General features: G+C 42.4%; 1 protein-coding gene across 3 annotated transcripts in view; it reads left to right on the top strand.

The window, feature by feature from the left end:
- Positions 1 to 15,309, top strand: part of EVC2 (EvC ciliary complex subunit 2) — a 608,136-nt gene extending 592,827 nt beyond the window's left edge. For all 3 annotated transcript variants that reach the window (XM_085642436.1, XM_085642435.1, XM_085642434.1), the window contains one exon: positions 15,007 to 15,309. In XM_085642436.1, coding sequence (XP_085498562.1) covers positions 15,007 to 15,280 — 274 coding nt within the window. In that variant the 3' untranslated portion in view covers positions 15,281 to 15,309. The remainder of the gene's footprint in view (positions 1 to 15,006) is intronic.
- The last annotated feature ends 1,581 nt before the right edge of the window (positions 15,310 to 16,890 follow it).

Here is a 16,890-nt window from a genome sequence, read left to right as displayed (position 1 = left end):
ATGTAATCTGCTTAGCTGTACTATTGTAGTATTCTGTGTAAGGGTCTAGAAGAATGCTGCCCATGACTGTTATCAGTTATGAGAAGGTGTGGCAATTTGCATTTGGCATTATACAACTGTATAGTGTTGAATGTCAGATAAAAAAGGGTATAATTTTTAGTATTCTAGTACTGTTCTTTAAGTGTATAGCTTATTGCACCTCACTATCTGAAAGATTTCGTTATCATGTATACTTCATTTAAAAAGAAAAATATAGGTTTTCCATAAGAGTCTTGAGGCTTTGCTCAATAACTCTAGTGGATATTACACTTGGACTGTGGTAGCTCTTCAAGTTAGTCATTCCAGCCTGCTCAATGAGCCCATCTGAAACAAGCAAATTCTGGGCAGTTCATAAAGATCTATTGTGCCTTGATTGTAAGGTAAATGCAAAAACAACAGTTGATGGACAGAATGCAGAATAATGTCATAAATTCACCCTAGTACAGAGATCTGATCGTTTTTTTGCTCACCATGGCATTCCAGTCTTGACCCTGTGCCTCATGGGAACAGTTCAGCCTGAACTGCCAAGACAGGTTCTTCCTGGACTAGAAACAAGCATCCTTGGACCGGTTTCGGGGTTTCACCCCTCTTCAGCCAGGATAGCTTGATTACAGTGGCATGGAGAGCACAGGACCCACATCTGGGAATACCCATCCCACTCGGGGTGACAAATGCAAAAACAACAGTTGATGGACAGAATGCAGAACAATGTCATACATTTACCCCAGTACAGAGATCTGGTCCTAAATCCATAGTTTTTTTGCTCACCATCCCATTCCAGTTTGAACCCAGCCATATGCCAATCAGTCTTGACCCTATGCCTCATGGGAACAGTCCAGCCCAAACTGCCAAGCCAGGTCCTCCCTAGACTGGGAACAAGCATCCTAGGACCGGTTTCGGGGTTTCACCCCTCTTCAGCCAGGATAGCTTGATTGCAGTGGCATCCCCTAAGTGGGATGGGTATGCCCAGACGTGGTTCCCTTGCTCACTGTGCCACTGGATTCAAGCTAGCCTGGCTGAAGAAGGGTGACATTCCCTGAAACTGGTCCCAGGATACTTGTTTCCGGTCCAGGGAGGACCTGCCCTGGCAGTTCGGTCTTGACTGTTCCCATGGGGCACAGGGTCAAGACTGATTTGCATATGGCTGGGTCCAAACTGGGGTGGCGTAGTGGGCAAAACAAAGATGGATTTAACCCAGATCTTTTGACTGGGGGAGAATGTTTGCATTGTCAGTATTCCGTCCATCATTTGTTTGCTGTAACACTTTTCACCCTAACTGAGATGGGTATTCCCAGACATGGGCCCCTTGCTCACTGTGCCACTGGATTCAAGCTAGCCTGGCTGAAGAAGGGTGACATACCCTGATGCTGGTCCCAGGATGCTTGTTTCCGGTTCAGGGAGGACCTGGCCTGGCAGTTCGGTCTGGACTGTTCCCATGGGGCACAGGGTCAAAACTGATTTGCATATGGCTGGCTCCAAACTGGGGTGGCGTAGTGGGCAAAAGAACGATGGATTTAACCAAGATCTTTTAACTGGGGGAGAATGTTTGCATTGTCAGCATTCCGTCCATCATTTGTTTGCTGCAACACATTGATTGTAAGGTAGTCACAAAGGGAGGGCAGCCGGGCTTCTTTTCTTTTCCCCCCTTTTTACTGATTGACATACCAGCTGCTCCTTGGATTAAAAAGTAAAGTGTAGTAATGTAAAGCATCTGACGTGTGTCTGCTTGATTGAACTGCTTGTCCACATTCTCAATTAGAAAGAAAGGTTTCAAAGGTTCTCCTAGCATTTTTTGACTTAGTAGTTTAATAAAAATGTATGTTCGAGGCATATGAGCTGCAGATCATATGCTTAAGCATAGATCGCCATCTAGTGTTGGGTCCGGATGTTTGCACTTTGTTTTTGTTCGAAGAAATCTTTCCTGTCATGAGGTAGGTGACTCCTCCTTTTGGTGATATTCCCATTCACCCCGCTCACTGCAAATATCTCAGGTTTGTGGTAGACGGCCAACATTATCAATTCAAAGTCCTCCCATTTGGAGTAACTACAGCACCCAGGGTGTTCACAAAGTGTCTGGCAGTAGTCACGGTTCATCTAAGAAGACAGCACATTCCCGTCTTCCCCTATCTAGACTGGCTAATAGAAGCCAGATCGCAACAAAGCTGCCTACGTCCCTCTCAAAAAACAGTCCAACTGCTTCACGACCTCGGGTTCACTGTAAGCCTCACCAAGTCTCATCTCCAACCATCCAACACACAAGTGTATACAGGAGCCACAATAAACACTCAGAAAGCTCTAGCGTATTCCACCTCAGTCAGGATCTGCAACATTAAGACTCTAAAAACACAGTTACAGCCTCAACACTCATTACCAGCTCGAGTGTTTATGCAATTGATAGGAATGATGGCATCTAGCATTTTAATCATTCCTTACGCAAGACTCCAAATACATCCCCTACAGGAATGTTTAGCATGTCAGTGGAACCAGGCTCAAGGTCAGTTATCAGATCTAGTGTTGGTGGATGGCTGCACTTACCGCTCTCTGCAGTGGTGGAACATACAAAACCTTTCCAAGGGGCGGCCATTCATCGACCACGTTCCACAAATAATGCTAACAGCAGACGCATCGCTCACTGGTTGGGGAGTTCATCTCCACATACATACCATTTAGGGCATGTGGACTCTGCAACAGAAACAACTCCACATAAACCATCTAGAACTGCTGGAAATTGTTCTAGTGTTGAAAGCCTTTCAAATTCATCTAGTAAACAAAATTGTCCTCATTCGCACAGACAACATGACAGCAGTGTACTACATACAAAAACAAGAAGGTACACACTCTCTCCAGCTCTCACAGCTAGCCCAGGACATCTGGAGATGGGCCATACCTCAAAAAATATATCTTCTTGCAGAACACAAGCGTAGACAACCAGATTGCAGCTCTGCTCAGTCGTCAACGGCAGCAGATCCATGAATGGAAACTCCACCCTCAAGTTCTGCTCCCATTCTTCCAAATGAGGGGCTTCCCAGAGATAGATCTGTTTGCCACTCACCTAAACGCAAAATGCCCAAACTTCACATCCAGGTATCCACACCCATTGTCCAAAGGCAATGCGCTGTGAATGAATCAGTCAGGGATATTTGCTTATGCTTTTCCGCCTCTCCCACTCATTCTGTTTGGGGTTCGGAAGCTCAGACAGCAGTCCCTGACACTAATCCTAGTTGCTCCCACATGGGCCCGTCAACCATGGATCACAACCCTGTTAGAACTATCAATAGTTTCTCACCAAAAACTACACCTTATTCCCAATCTTCTCACTCAGAACCATGTAGAGATAAGGCATCCAGATTCTAGTCATCTCAACCTTGCGATCTGGCACCTGAAATCCTAGAGTTTGGTTACCTAAATCTTCCGCCAGACTGCATGAATATTATCAAAGAGGCTAGATGCCCTACCACAAGAGCATGCTACACACTAAAGTGGAAGCGGTTTGCCATTTACTGTAACAACAATAACATAAATCCGCTAGAAGCTTAAATTCAAAACATCATTTGCTATCTACTAAATCTACAGCGTTCCAATTTAGCGTACACATTTATACGCTTACATCTTGCTGCAATAGCTGTATATTGACAAAACAGACAGAATTTGTCTCTTTTTAGAGTGCCTGCTATTAAAGCATTTATGGAAGGACTTAAAAGGATCATTCCACCCAGACTTCCACCTGCTCCAGTGTGGAATCTCAGCGTAGTCCTTACAAGACTTATGGGTCCACCTTTTGAGCCATTACACAAATGTGCACTACAATTTCTGACTTGGAAGGTAGCCTTCCTTATAGCCATCACATCTCTAAGAAGAGTAGGTGAGATTCAGGCACTAACCATAGAAGAACCATTCTTGTAAATGCACCAAAACAAAGTGGTTTTAAGTCATTTCTGCCTTTCATATCAACCAATCTGTTAAGTTGCCTGTGTTTTTCCCTCAACCAGATTCAGTGGCAGAACGTGCTCTTCACATCTTAGATGTCAAAAGAGCATTACTATACTACATAGAAAGGACAAAACCTTTCAGGAAAACCAAGCAACTTTTTGTTGCTTTTGCTCCACCACGCAAAGTCAATCCAATATCAAAATCAGTTACTGCAAGGTGGATAGTTAAGTGCATTCAAATATGCTACATTAAAGCTAAATGCACATTAACAGTTCCCCCTAGAGCGCATTCTACAAACAAACTGGGGGCTTCTATGGCATTCTTAGGAAATGTACCCATAGATGACATCTGCAAAGCTGCAACATGGTCTACAACACACACATTCATAAAACACTATTGTGCAGATGTGTTAGCAAGACAGCTAGCTAGTGTGGGCCAGGCAGTTTTACGTACACTATTTCAGACAACTGCAACAGCTATAGGTTAGCCACCGCTTTGGAAGATAACTGCTATATAGTCTATGCTTAAGCATATAATCTACAGCTCATATGCCTCAAACGGAAAATGCTGCTTACCCAGTATGCATCTGTTCTTGACATATTGAGCTGTAGAGTCATATGCACCCACCCGCCTCGCAGGGTACCCTTACCTGTTGCAGTACTATCTTAATTAGATATTTTATACATGGACATCTCTCTTTACTACTCTTATTAACTCCATCATCACCATTTACGGCAAAACAATCTGAGGCTGGAGTCAATGCCCATCCGAACTATCACCAAAAGGAGGAGTCGCCTACCTTGTGAGGGGAAAGACTTCTTCTAACAAAAACAAAGTGCAAACATCCGGACCCAACACTAAATGGTTATCTATGCATAAGCATATGACTCTACAGCTCTATATACCAAGAACAGATGCATACTGGGTAAGTAACATTTTCATTATTTTCTCAGTGGTTACCTATGGCAGCCTCTTCATACACAATCTTATGGTACTGGATCAGGGCACAATATACTGCCAGAGTATAAACTATGTTACTGAGATGGCATACTGGTGCTCTTTTACCACCATGAACGCTCGTGTCACAAAGTGACGCCTTCCTGCATCTATAATTAAGGCTTAAATCTGCTGGCCACAGGGCTTTGAGAAGCTTGAACAAACACCATGTAATAATGTCTCCTAACTTTGACTGTTGACAGGCACTTAAGGGCCCCATTGGATAAGGACTGCAAGGTCACTGCTTCAGCTCCGAAAATTGTAATGGACTGAAACACCTCCTATACTAATGATCTTTTTAGTTCTATTGGCAATGAGCTGTTTATTGGCTGAGGTGTACCCAGCCACGAAGATGATTAAATATGTCCCTAAATTCTAATATTTTATAAATAAAAGTTGATTCCCAGTAGATGCATGCTTCTAGCCCTGGAAGTGATCAATCAGGGATATCCATGATGTGGATCTTAATATGGGTTATTCTAAGTGAACTGAGCTAAAATGTAACAAACGTTTTCCAATTGGAATCAAAGTTTACGCACTGTAGCAATGTTAGCAACATAGAGAGATACCCTTTTCTCATAAAGAAACAATCTCGAAATTCAAATATCCGTAGAGAAAATGAAACGAGAAGGACGGTCACCCAGGCCCTCGTCAGCAGCAGAGTGGACTACGGAAACGCCCTCTACGCAGGAGCTTCGACCAAACTCCTGAAACGGCTCCAACGCATCCAGAACGCCTCCGCACGCCTGATCCTCAACATCCCTCGCCGCAGCCACATCACAACCCAGCTGAGAGACCTGTACTGGCTCCCCGTCAACAAGAGGATAACCTTCAAGCTCCAAACCCATGCACACAAGGCACTCCACAACACCAGCCCAGCATACCTCAACAGCTGACTCAGCTTCTACACCGCTGCCCGCCAGCTCTGCTCTGCCGACCACTCCCTTGCCACTGTCCCCCGCATCCGAAGAGTGACCGCCGGCGGCAGATCATTCACCCACCTCGCTGCCAAGACATGGAACACCCTCCCCATCCGCCTCCGACAGACCCGAGACCTACTGACCTTCAGAAGACTCCTCAAGACCTGGCTCTTCAAAACAGTAGCAGCATTCCCCCACCCCTTAGCACCTTGAGACCCTCACAGGTAGTAGTGCGCTTTACAAATGCTCTGATTGATTGATTGATTCATTAAGATTAAAAACATTGAAATAATCTGGAATATTGTCTGTCATGAGAGAAGGCATAGGGCCAGTTCTTGCAACCAATCCTGGTGGGCAGGCAACCTCCTCTTATTGAGCCCAGCCCACCATAAATAAATAGAAGACCTGGATTTTTTTATTTTTTATTTAAATTTTCAAATTTGGGGACTTCGGGGCTATGTTTGTGAATCCTAAAGATTGTCCTTATTTTATATTTTTGTATAATGTTTAATCTTTAGTCTTCAGACTGTTTTCAAACCCCGGTTATCATTTCTTCAAATCCTACAATATGTCAATATTTTTTTTTAAATCCCCCGGGGGCGCACATATGGACATCCTACACTAGAGACTGGTGGGTCAGAGGATGCTTCCCCTGGCCTCTTATAGAGCTTTTAAAGTTTACCTTCATGTAGGCTCAGGACTCCACATCTTTTAATAGAGGTAGCAATAGAAATGTTTCACTTGTGGTTAGACTATCAGAGCTGTGTGGTCGGTGAACCTAGCTCTGAGTCCCAGAGACCCAAAATGGGCAACGTGATAAATGGCCCCTTGATCAAATCGCTTTTGCTTAATTTTTTGCATTTAGTTCATTTATCTGTCCTTAAACCTGGATCCGAGAACTGTTTGAAGACTCGATGCCCAAGATATACACATTTAACCCTTTTAAGCTCACCTTATACTAATGTCACAAAAACTTTAGAACGGAGTTGCACCGAATTGTGAAAAACGCATATTCTGACTAAAATTCTGCATGTATTCAAGTTTTGGTGTAAATCCGTGAAGCAGTATTGCTGCAGAATTAAGCAAATTTTGCATGGGAACTTTGATGGCAAACACATCTTTTTTAAAACCTCCCCCTACTTTAACTTTTATCCTCAGCACAGACCTGCAGGAGAATTGGAAAGCTGGACCATAGCTAAATATTCTAAGCGAGTGCCAAATTTGTTGGAGACCAGTCCGTAGAGACCATTGTTATAGACAAATCAAACAAAGCTTTTTCAGTGGAAAGTGGCTAACTGTAACTACACAGTGGAAAAATATGTGGAGAGTTTGAAATGATTTTTGTGATCCAGAACTGTGCGATTCACTAAATCAAAGTGGTTGGAACTACAAAATGGTGTTTTGCCAAGTAGGAAACCCATTTAGCAATTTGGAAAACTGTTCTGAACTGGAAACTGGGCTAGGAACTCATCTCTAATTGCAATTAGTACGGAACGTGTTATAGGCATCCTCTCATATTTGCAATTTTCAATGATCTGTATCAAAGGTTTGTTACCATAATTGCGGTCCAAACCATTCAAAAGTTACTGACTCATCAAACGAGGCGGTAACAAATTTGCAAAGGTGAAGCTGTTCTCAGTTGGACAGCTTCTCCTTTGGGAATTTTGTTGTACTGCCTCCAGGAGAGCTGGCAGCTACTGCCTTCTTCTCCGAAGTCATCTCAATTGGGAAACGTCTTTTTAAAGGCTGCACCAATTCCTTTTGGGTCCCAGTTGGGAATGTGAATGCAGGGGTGGGGGTAAACTGGTCCTTGCAGGCCACCGTCCCTCTATTCATAGAGACTACGAGGGGACACAAATAGTGATCTGTCTATTTACTGTTCATTGGGCTGGCCATTCTATAGCCCCTCAAGACAAGAAATATTTGGCATGACGTATTTGTACATTAGTCACATTACAAAGCTACAAATAACTCACACAAATTAGTAATCAATTTGTACCCACTGCTTTGACAGATAAAAGGCAATGTGTTGAACATATGCATATCTATAACAAGCCAAATATCCTTGTTACTTAATAATTTAAGGAATGCATCATCCCAAACGTGCACTGTAGTGAGTTCTTTTTTTAGCACCACAATGTGAATGTTGGGAGAAAATATGCATAACAAATAATACTTTCCCACAGAGAAAATAAAAGCACAACACACAAGTATATAACACAGATATAGGCAAAGTAGTTGTTAAAGGGATTGCAAGAATGACTAAACGCGGAAAAAGGAAGAAATGAAGGAGGTGAATAACACTAGTGGTCACAAATGCAAGATAATGTGCTTTTACATAGGATTGGCATGCTGCAGTCATGGGCTATGAAGTGTTTTGCCTGCAATCTTTGCACAGACTCATACACTCAAAAAGATGGTGAGTGAGGAGTAAACAGCTAGGGACTCTTTTTACCCGTATTCTGCTGTGCCTTGGCTCAGAATTATGAACACAGATAAGTTAAACCAAAGTATATACAATTTACTAACATGCTTTGTAGGTATCTAAATGTGACATAACATATGTAGTCATAGTACTGTCCCCATGACTTGTATGATTCAAGTTTTCTCTATCAGAACAATCGAACACTATTATACCTGACATCCTTGGCGTGGTATTCCCCCAAACATTTTGTAGACTATGCGCGCTTTACCCACGCTAACCAGTGCTAGGGTGTTTGTGCTCTCCCTTTCAAAGCTGGTAAAATTGGACTACACCTAATGGGAACATTTATTTACTTATACGTCTCTACTAAATGGTACTACCTGTACTCATGGCCTGTAAATTAAATGCTACTAAAGGGCAGCTAGTGCTACTCAGAAAAGAGGCAAATTTAAACATGTCCGGCTTGCTACTGATGCTGCGCGGCTATCATAAAACCTTTCCTTACGACACTAACCCAGAAAACCCTTACACCATTTGTTCATCGGTGGGGTCCATGACACTGAAACACACATTCACTCAGTTTTCTGGATCAGTGATAAGTAGACGAGCTGCAAGACATGCGGGGTACCTTGTTAATATTTTTACCTAAATAATAACTATATCCATTATATGTATTTGATTTTGGAATTGTCGGTTCTAAATATCAAGGTACTCCGCTATTTCAGTCGATGGACCAACTAGTAGGAATCAGTTGATGGCGATTAAGTACAGCTCAATCACAATTTAAAACCTTAGAACAATTATTGATCATGACTATAATTCTAATAACCACAGACTCAGTTTTTGAGTTAGCATGAAATTTTATCTAGATTCATTGAATAATTTGAATAAGTAAAGTTTGATTTAGATAAATATTCTAGAAACGGAAAATACTCATTACCCTTGGCCTTAGGGCGATCACGAGAATGATTCACCAGAACATGAACCGAAGATCACAGGATAGGTTCCCAATACTGACTGACTGTCCCTCTAACCTCCTCGTACGTATTCCCTCCCGAGATAGAATCCCGCGTCGGACTCGTTCCTTTTCCCCATCTTTTTCAGCATCAGAAAGATGTAGAATGAGCACGCATGAACACATCATTGTAAGCACAAGCCCTTTTATACCCTTTACACTAACTTGCTATACCCAAATTGAAACCTTTTTAGGGGCTACATTCATTCTGATAGGTCCATTGGAGGGGTGGTGATGGTCACCTCATTGTCCTCCTTGCTCAAACCGGTTCCGCAAACAATAAATACATTCAATAGTTCTCGTGATTCATCAAGTCCAAATGCACTTTAACTTTGTTAATATATTTGCAACATTATTTGACAGTCATGAATTAGTTCATCTTCTGGAGTTCGAGTCTCCCATCCGTTCCCATGCATTCATGCTGAACTCTTAGCACAACTCTTGTTTTAGGTCAGACTGGCCTTGACATCTCTCACTCCAGACATAGGCCACACACTCGTGACTGGAACTTCCACTCTGCGCATGCGCGAGGGGCCATCTTTATTCTGCGCACACAATCACGTCTTTCTGCAGCAGCCATTTTCAGGCGAGGCCTAGCAGGCCCGAACGGAACTAATATGAAAACAACATAGCAGAAATTAGACATAGAAAATAAGCCCTTCTGTTTACCACCCACCATTCTAATGACCAGTGTTAGGTGTTACCTAGCATAAGCGACATTTAAAGGCATTTTACTTACCATCTGCATTCTTTGCCACAATATAATTTTACTACAAACAAAATACATGCAATTTACTTCTACTTTCTACACGTATCACAAACCTATGTTAATTTAATTTCACATTTGTAAATAAATTAGATGTTTGCAATGCCGGTTAGTTTCCCGCGTGTAGTGTCTAAAGGTGCATTTGTTGATTAATACATGCATTCAAACAGTTAGTATTTTTAAAGTTATGAGGTCATTAATTTCGAAAAGGGGTACAAACATTTTTTGTATTTCCCCTGCTCCATCACTACCAAAACCTGTGTTGCAGTTTAAAACTGCCATTTTGACCTGCCAAAATAACCCTTTTGCCAAGTCTAAACCTTCCTTCTTCAGACTAATAGTAAGTCGCCCCTAAGGTAGGCTCCTAAAGGCTCATAGGGCAGGGTGCATCATATTTAAAAAGTAGGACATGTGTGTTTAAGTTTTATATGTCCTGACTAAAAAGTTGTTTTACACTGTTGTAAGGCATATCTCTTCCATTGGATTACCTTATTACATTTAATAAGTGCAGGCAGAGAAATTATATTTCGGCTCGAATTATAATTTTAAATACTGTTTAGTGTTAAAATCGGATTTTAAGTTACACTTTTAGAATTTTGGCATTTTCTTGTCTGCAAAACCTGTGCCTTTCTGCTAGTGTCCCGGGTCACATAACTGGGAATAGCTCTGTTGTCAGGGGTTGTGTTTTGCTTCCAGACAGTGAGACAAAGGGGGCTTAAATGTGACAAGATGGGCTATTCTGAGAGGATAGCTGGGGAGGGGCTGTGCTCAGCTTCACTTACACTTCAAAGGGCTATGCCAACAGCACAGACTAAGGAACTTGACAGCAGGCCTGACCTGCCTTTTGTAATCCAGGATAGTTTGGAGCCTGGAACAGGGAAAGGCGAATAACTGACCAGAGCAAGTTTTCGGGGTAAGTCAGAGGATTCCACACACAAAGGATGGCAGCAGATATAAAGAGTGGGAGCTCCAGAACTACTCTTCTGACCACTCCTGGACCTGTCGGAAATTCAGAAGAGGCACTGCCCTGTTGCCAGAGGAGTGCCTTGCTGCTTGAAGGACTGCCTCGCTGCCTGGGGAAGGAGGATTTAACCTACTTACCTTGATTCAAGTCTGCCCAGAGTCACTCTAAGGGACAGTTGGCTGACCTCATGTGTGAGCAACTGGGGCACATGCTTCAGAGGCCTCCCTGCAACTACCTAGCTGATCAACTGGAACTGGGCGGACTTACCTGATCCCTGCTACTGGCCTCTGCTTGGGTGAGTCCTGATCCTCAAGTAGTGTCCTTCCCCTTGGTCTGGGACCTTTGGTTGGCATAAGTGGAAGCTCCTCCAAGAAGAAAAGGTGAAAATCCCAATGTTTGGATTCCTCGCGACCCCGAACGAACTTGTTTGTGCCAAAACTGTTCGCCCACAACGACTTCCAACTTGAAGCTCTGGTAAAAGCTGTTCTTCATGTTGACAGTGACCATCCGTGATAACCAGAAATGCGAGACCTGCCCTTCATGCTACAGCCACAACATCCTACGACGACCATCCATGTGAAGCTGCAGATTGCTGGATCTTCATGCTACATCAACAACTGTCCGCGACGCTCGACCTGCTCTTCATGCTGAAAGACTCCTTGTGGCCTCCTCCAACCTTAACTGAACATTTGTAGCCAGATTTGAGCAGGTAACTTTTCAGAGGGACTAACCTGATCCCTCCCTGTATCCTACCCCATCTCGGTCAGCCTAACTTTGGGCTTTCCCTAGATCTAGCATGACCTGATGACCCTTCGTAGTGCTTTGTGCTTTTATGTGCTATTTTAATCTAAAACTTAAAAATGTAATATCTCTGGATCTACTGATTGGACTTTTGTAGTTCTGGTATCACCTTTTCAGGTAACAATTGCTCTATTTTTCTAAATTGGTTCAGGATTTTTCTTGTGTTGTGATTTCACTTTATTACCGATTGTGAGCTGCATAAATACTTTACACATTGCCTCGAAGTGGAAGCCTGAGCTGCATAAATACTTTACACATTGCCTGTAAGTAAACCCTGAGTGCTTTGTGCCAAACAACCAGGGGGTTAAGCACAGTTCAATTTAGTGACTGTTGTGATACACCCTGAAAAGTTATCTAAGTGGAGCGTCCACCCCCCTCAACCTCAATCAATATCCTAATTCCCTACACACACTATTTAGTGAAACTGAAAAAAGTGTTTTAGACATTTTATTGGTTTTTTTTTGTATATAGTTGGGAGGGTTTCTTTTATTTACTAAACCTTTTTTTTTTTTGCAGTTTTGCAATTATGTTTTTTTTTACAAAGTTGGTGTCAAAACAACCCATATTTGTGCAGATATCCTTGGTCTGGGCAGAGTATGCACTCACAGACACACAAAAAGGCACATTTATTATGCATAACTCTTGAATGCGCACACCCAGATAGACACCCACTGCAGTAATGGTGGCTGGGCTTCTACACACTTGCATACACACACTTGTTTTGTGCAGGCAGTCTGTGTGAACGCTCTAACACAAGGGCTTGGATAGTGCACTCTGAGGCCCACACCTAGTGTAATCAGAGGTTGATATTCTGGCAGATTGCAAATGTAATACCTCTGTCTTTCATGGCTGCAGCACAATAAGCCACAAATACAATGTGCACAGGGATGGCAGGTCCTCTTAACATGTCCATATAGAGTATGGTAATCTGCATTCATAATATCACATTATTTTTATTTGTACAACTTTTTTTGGGGGGTAGATGCTTAATAGAGGCACTTCCCCTAAAAGATATTGAGCAGAACAGATTTATAGTGGCTTGCATTTAGTAACTTCTTTGAGCATATGTAGTATTAAAGAGGTGTAATAGTGAATATCCACAGTATTTTTCACAAAGAGCTTCTGAGTGATATCAAATAGATAAGGAGAACAAAGCTCCTATTGTTTATGATGTTACTTAGAGTTCAGACGTAAAAGAATCACCTTGCGTCCTGCCTACTAGACTCGAGCTCCGGTCCCCTACGTTATGAACATACCCCTTATCAAGGGGCTACACACGAACGCTTGAACACTCAGTCCATTATTGTGGCACTATCTTAATCTGGACTGATGTATTAATACATCAAATTCACGAGCTACTACCTTTATTGACTTTCCTCCTATACTTTATATGTATTTACTTACCAAGTTCCTATACCATCCATATGGTCACCATCATCGGTGTCACATTATAAAGGCCCTGAGGATGTCGTTTCAGATAAAACACATGTTGGCTGTGCTGTTTCCAGCTCAAAAATCTCTCTTTTAGTTTGTTACATCAAGGGTTTTAAAATGGAAACTAAACAAATGTGTTGAATGTATTTTGTTGTATGTTTAAACACTGAGAACTAATACAATATTGTGAGAAACCAATGCATCTTATTGAGATTGAAATTAAATACGTTTCTTAGTTCCTAACAAATTTGCAAATGACTGCATTTTCTGCGTGCTCCAGACTCGAATAATATGTTGTAGTAGTCACTGCTTCCGCAGTTGACTCATTTACACCTCATTGCAGCAGGGGTGTAGTCTGTGGTAGTACTGGGTGATTCATATACTGACCACATCTATGAGGAGATGCATGTGCGGTCATATGCCTCCCACTGCTGCATCCTAGTAATAGTAAAAACATCACCTTGGTTCACAATTACCCCATCTCCAATGGTCTACTCTGTATTGTGCCTTCCAGGCCCTCTTCCTCTGCTTTTAAGAGCAGTGGAGGGTAGACGACCAATGGGGAGCCATATATGACCCAACTACCCTTGGAATAGGTTCCTCTCCCCTCATGTTTGCCCTCCACACAGAAAAGCCCTGCCTTGTGTTCTACCACCCTCATCCACCCTTTGCAATACCCATGTCCACTTCAATTTTAAATAAACTTTACCTGTCTTCCTGCAGCTCTCCTACACTTCAGGCGCACCTTCTACCCCCTTCTGTCCCCAAAGCGGCGCTCTCTGCTCGCACAGTGAGAGCTCACAGCTCACCCTGCGCTGACTACAACTCTTTGTGGTCAGTGTGGCAGGTTTTTGCCTCTCAGGGTGGTCATGAAAGCCCCACAGCTGGAAGGGAGTGTGGTGGTTGGCTCAGGTAGCATGCGTTCCGTGTTTAACCGCTTCCCTCAGTGGAGACCCGGGAGAGGCAGAAGAAGGCAGGTGAGAGTGCTCGCTTTCCGAGAGAAAAATACTGCTCATTTGTTCACGTTTTAGGATTCTGCAAACTTCATAGAAATGAGTGTTTATTCATTTTTTACATGGTCTTTCTTTGTGTCCTCTAATGCTCAGTCAGGGAGCTTTAGGGCAGCTGCAGAGCACACTTGAAAAGACACTTTTATGTGCTTTCTTCTTATGTTTAACAGTTTCAAGTATGTATTGATAAGAGGCAAAAATACTGGCTACGAATAAGTTTCCTAATGTTTGTACTGGCCAGGACCTTCAAATACTGGTCATGCCGATAAAGAAAACGGCCAGGTGGCAACCGTCTGCCAGCCCCTATTCTGCTGTGTCGTCTCATAGACTACAACACAGATGTTAACTTGCAGCTTTATTACAAACTTAAATTCTACATTACTGTACAAGAACGTGAAGCCAATGGCTGCCCATTTGCAGATACGGGCTTCCGAAAGAAGAGAGATTTCACAGACGTGAACGGGGGGCCCCGCCCGCTCCAGAGGGGTCCCCTCGACTGTAGGCCACCGTTAAAATACCAGTATGCTATTAAAAAACTAATAACGTTTCTTGAACAAAAGAAATAGCAGTATGCTTGCCCTTATGCATGGGTAAAATAGCACATGGTTGCCTTGGCGTCCCTTGCTGTACATTCATTGATAGGTTAGTGATTGTAAAGTGCAAACAACGATTCACAGTAATGGAATTGCCTGTATTTGTGTTGCAGCATATTGAAGAAGAAGCGTCTGATGCCTGTAAAGCGAGTTTCATTCTCCCACATCGAAGGCCTGTCGAAACTTCCTCCTGTTGAACCCTATGGTCTTCCTAAAAAGCCTGTAAGCGTCACGGAAGAGGAAACGGACTTCACAGACCCCGGAGAGAAGTTATTTGTTTTCCGTGTGCCAACGGATTTCCCTTCACCTTCACAAAAAGCACAGAAAAAGAAAAAACGCAACTTTCTCAATTTCAAAAAGTCCAGCATTGGATGTGTAGAAGATTAACGTTTATAAAGTATTTTAAATATGTAACATCCGATGAGTTGTTATTTATAATTTGTTATTTATCAATGTTTTAACTGTTGCACTTGCTGGGAGAAGGTTTCTATCGTTGACTCTAAATGTACCGCCAAAATTATAAAATAAGCATCGAGTATTTACATATAAATGGGTATATCACTTTGTACAAGTTCTTCACACTATTGTTTTTATTCAAAATAAATTAAATGTCAGTCTGTAATGATAATACTTTCCCCCCACGGTTAATAGAACACTATATTGTTCCTTGTATTGTATTTTTGCTCTTATTTATTATTACCGTGGGTACACCTGAACTTTGTATCATTTTCTCCTTCTCAACAGCAATAGCATCTTGTTTATTAGATTATGGTGGGCAGGGGAACACCACTTATTCAGTTATTACCTAATCTGAGGGCCTGTACTCATGCCTCTGACATGCGCTTTGCATGTACAGGGCCGGATGGGCCGTAGCGAGCAACGGGCGTTTCCCCAGTGGGCCAGAGGGTTGGGGGCCGGTTTTGTCACTGGAGGCCGGTTTTGCAGCAGTACTGCAATATCGGGCCCCGGTAACAAAAGCGGGAGGAGCAGTGTTTTTTACTAGCAACCCCAACCGCCCCCGTTCCCAGGGTCGGTCGAGCAGCAATCTGCTGATCCCAGTCCGGCCATGTGCATGTAGGTGGAGGGCAGCTGAACAGTGGTGCTCCTTGCACATGCAGTGTGCATGTTAACAAACCAGCATGCTGACTTTAACTGTGTGAAGGGTAAGGTAGTACCACTAATTGAACCAGTAAGTAACTCCCTTGAGCACTACCTTTTTTGCCGATTGTCTGTCAGTCTCAGCAATGAGCAGATAAGGGACAGGTATTCCAAAAATGTGATAGGTTTGTGCCAAAGGTAAGTACATAGAATCCTAGGGTAATGAAATCCTAAATTCTGGATTGACGTTGTGGAAAGAGGAAGTAAAGTGCTGTGTTTTTATAGTGTTATCTTCTTTATTGAAATGCAAGTATACTCAAGAACTGCTGTTCTTGTGTTTACTTGCATTTCAATAAAGACTCAACCTGTGAATGAAAGTTGTCCTTTTAAACCTCCTTGAACACATCAGTTCCATGGATGGATTTTTGAAGCACGTCTCAAAGGAGGTTATATGAATGTCATGCTATAGCACAACACAGTTAACACATTTGGAATATGTGAGAAAGTGGAATATTAGTTGAAGTAGGTGGTAGCCATCCTAACATCATAATCGCATTATTCCTTAGTAGGTCCAGCTAGGTCTCAATAATTTAAAACTGAACTCAACACTTGGTAGCTGTAGCTCAGAGCAGTAAGCCTAATTTAGGAGAAATGCATAATGCATTTATCAGTACCAAAACAGATAAAAAGTAAAAAAACAAAAAACCAACAAGTTAAAAATCCACTTTAATTTATAACAATTCAGAAAAATTTTGTGAGCATGTAGACTCAAAAATGACAAAAATACAGGGAACCAGAGATATGATTTTTCAAACTTTTAGATGTTTCTAGCAGCAAAAAGCTTAAAGCATCAACGGTAGGTATTAAGTCAGGCTAGACCAGGTCAAAGCCAAAAGTTA

The sequence above is a fragment of the Triturus cristatus genome, chromosome 2_2 (assembly GCF_964204655.1).
Source record: "Triturus cristatus chromosome 2_2, aTriCri1.1, whole genome shotgun sequence".
Classification (NCBI taxonomy): domain Eukaryota; kingdom Metazoa; phylum Chordata; class Amphibia; order Caudata; family Salamandridae; genus Triturus; species Triturus cristatus.
This window is presented reverse-complemented; position numbering and strand designations above follow the sequence as displayed.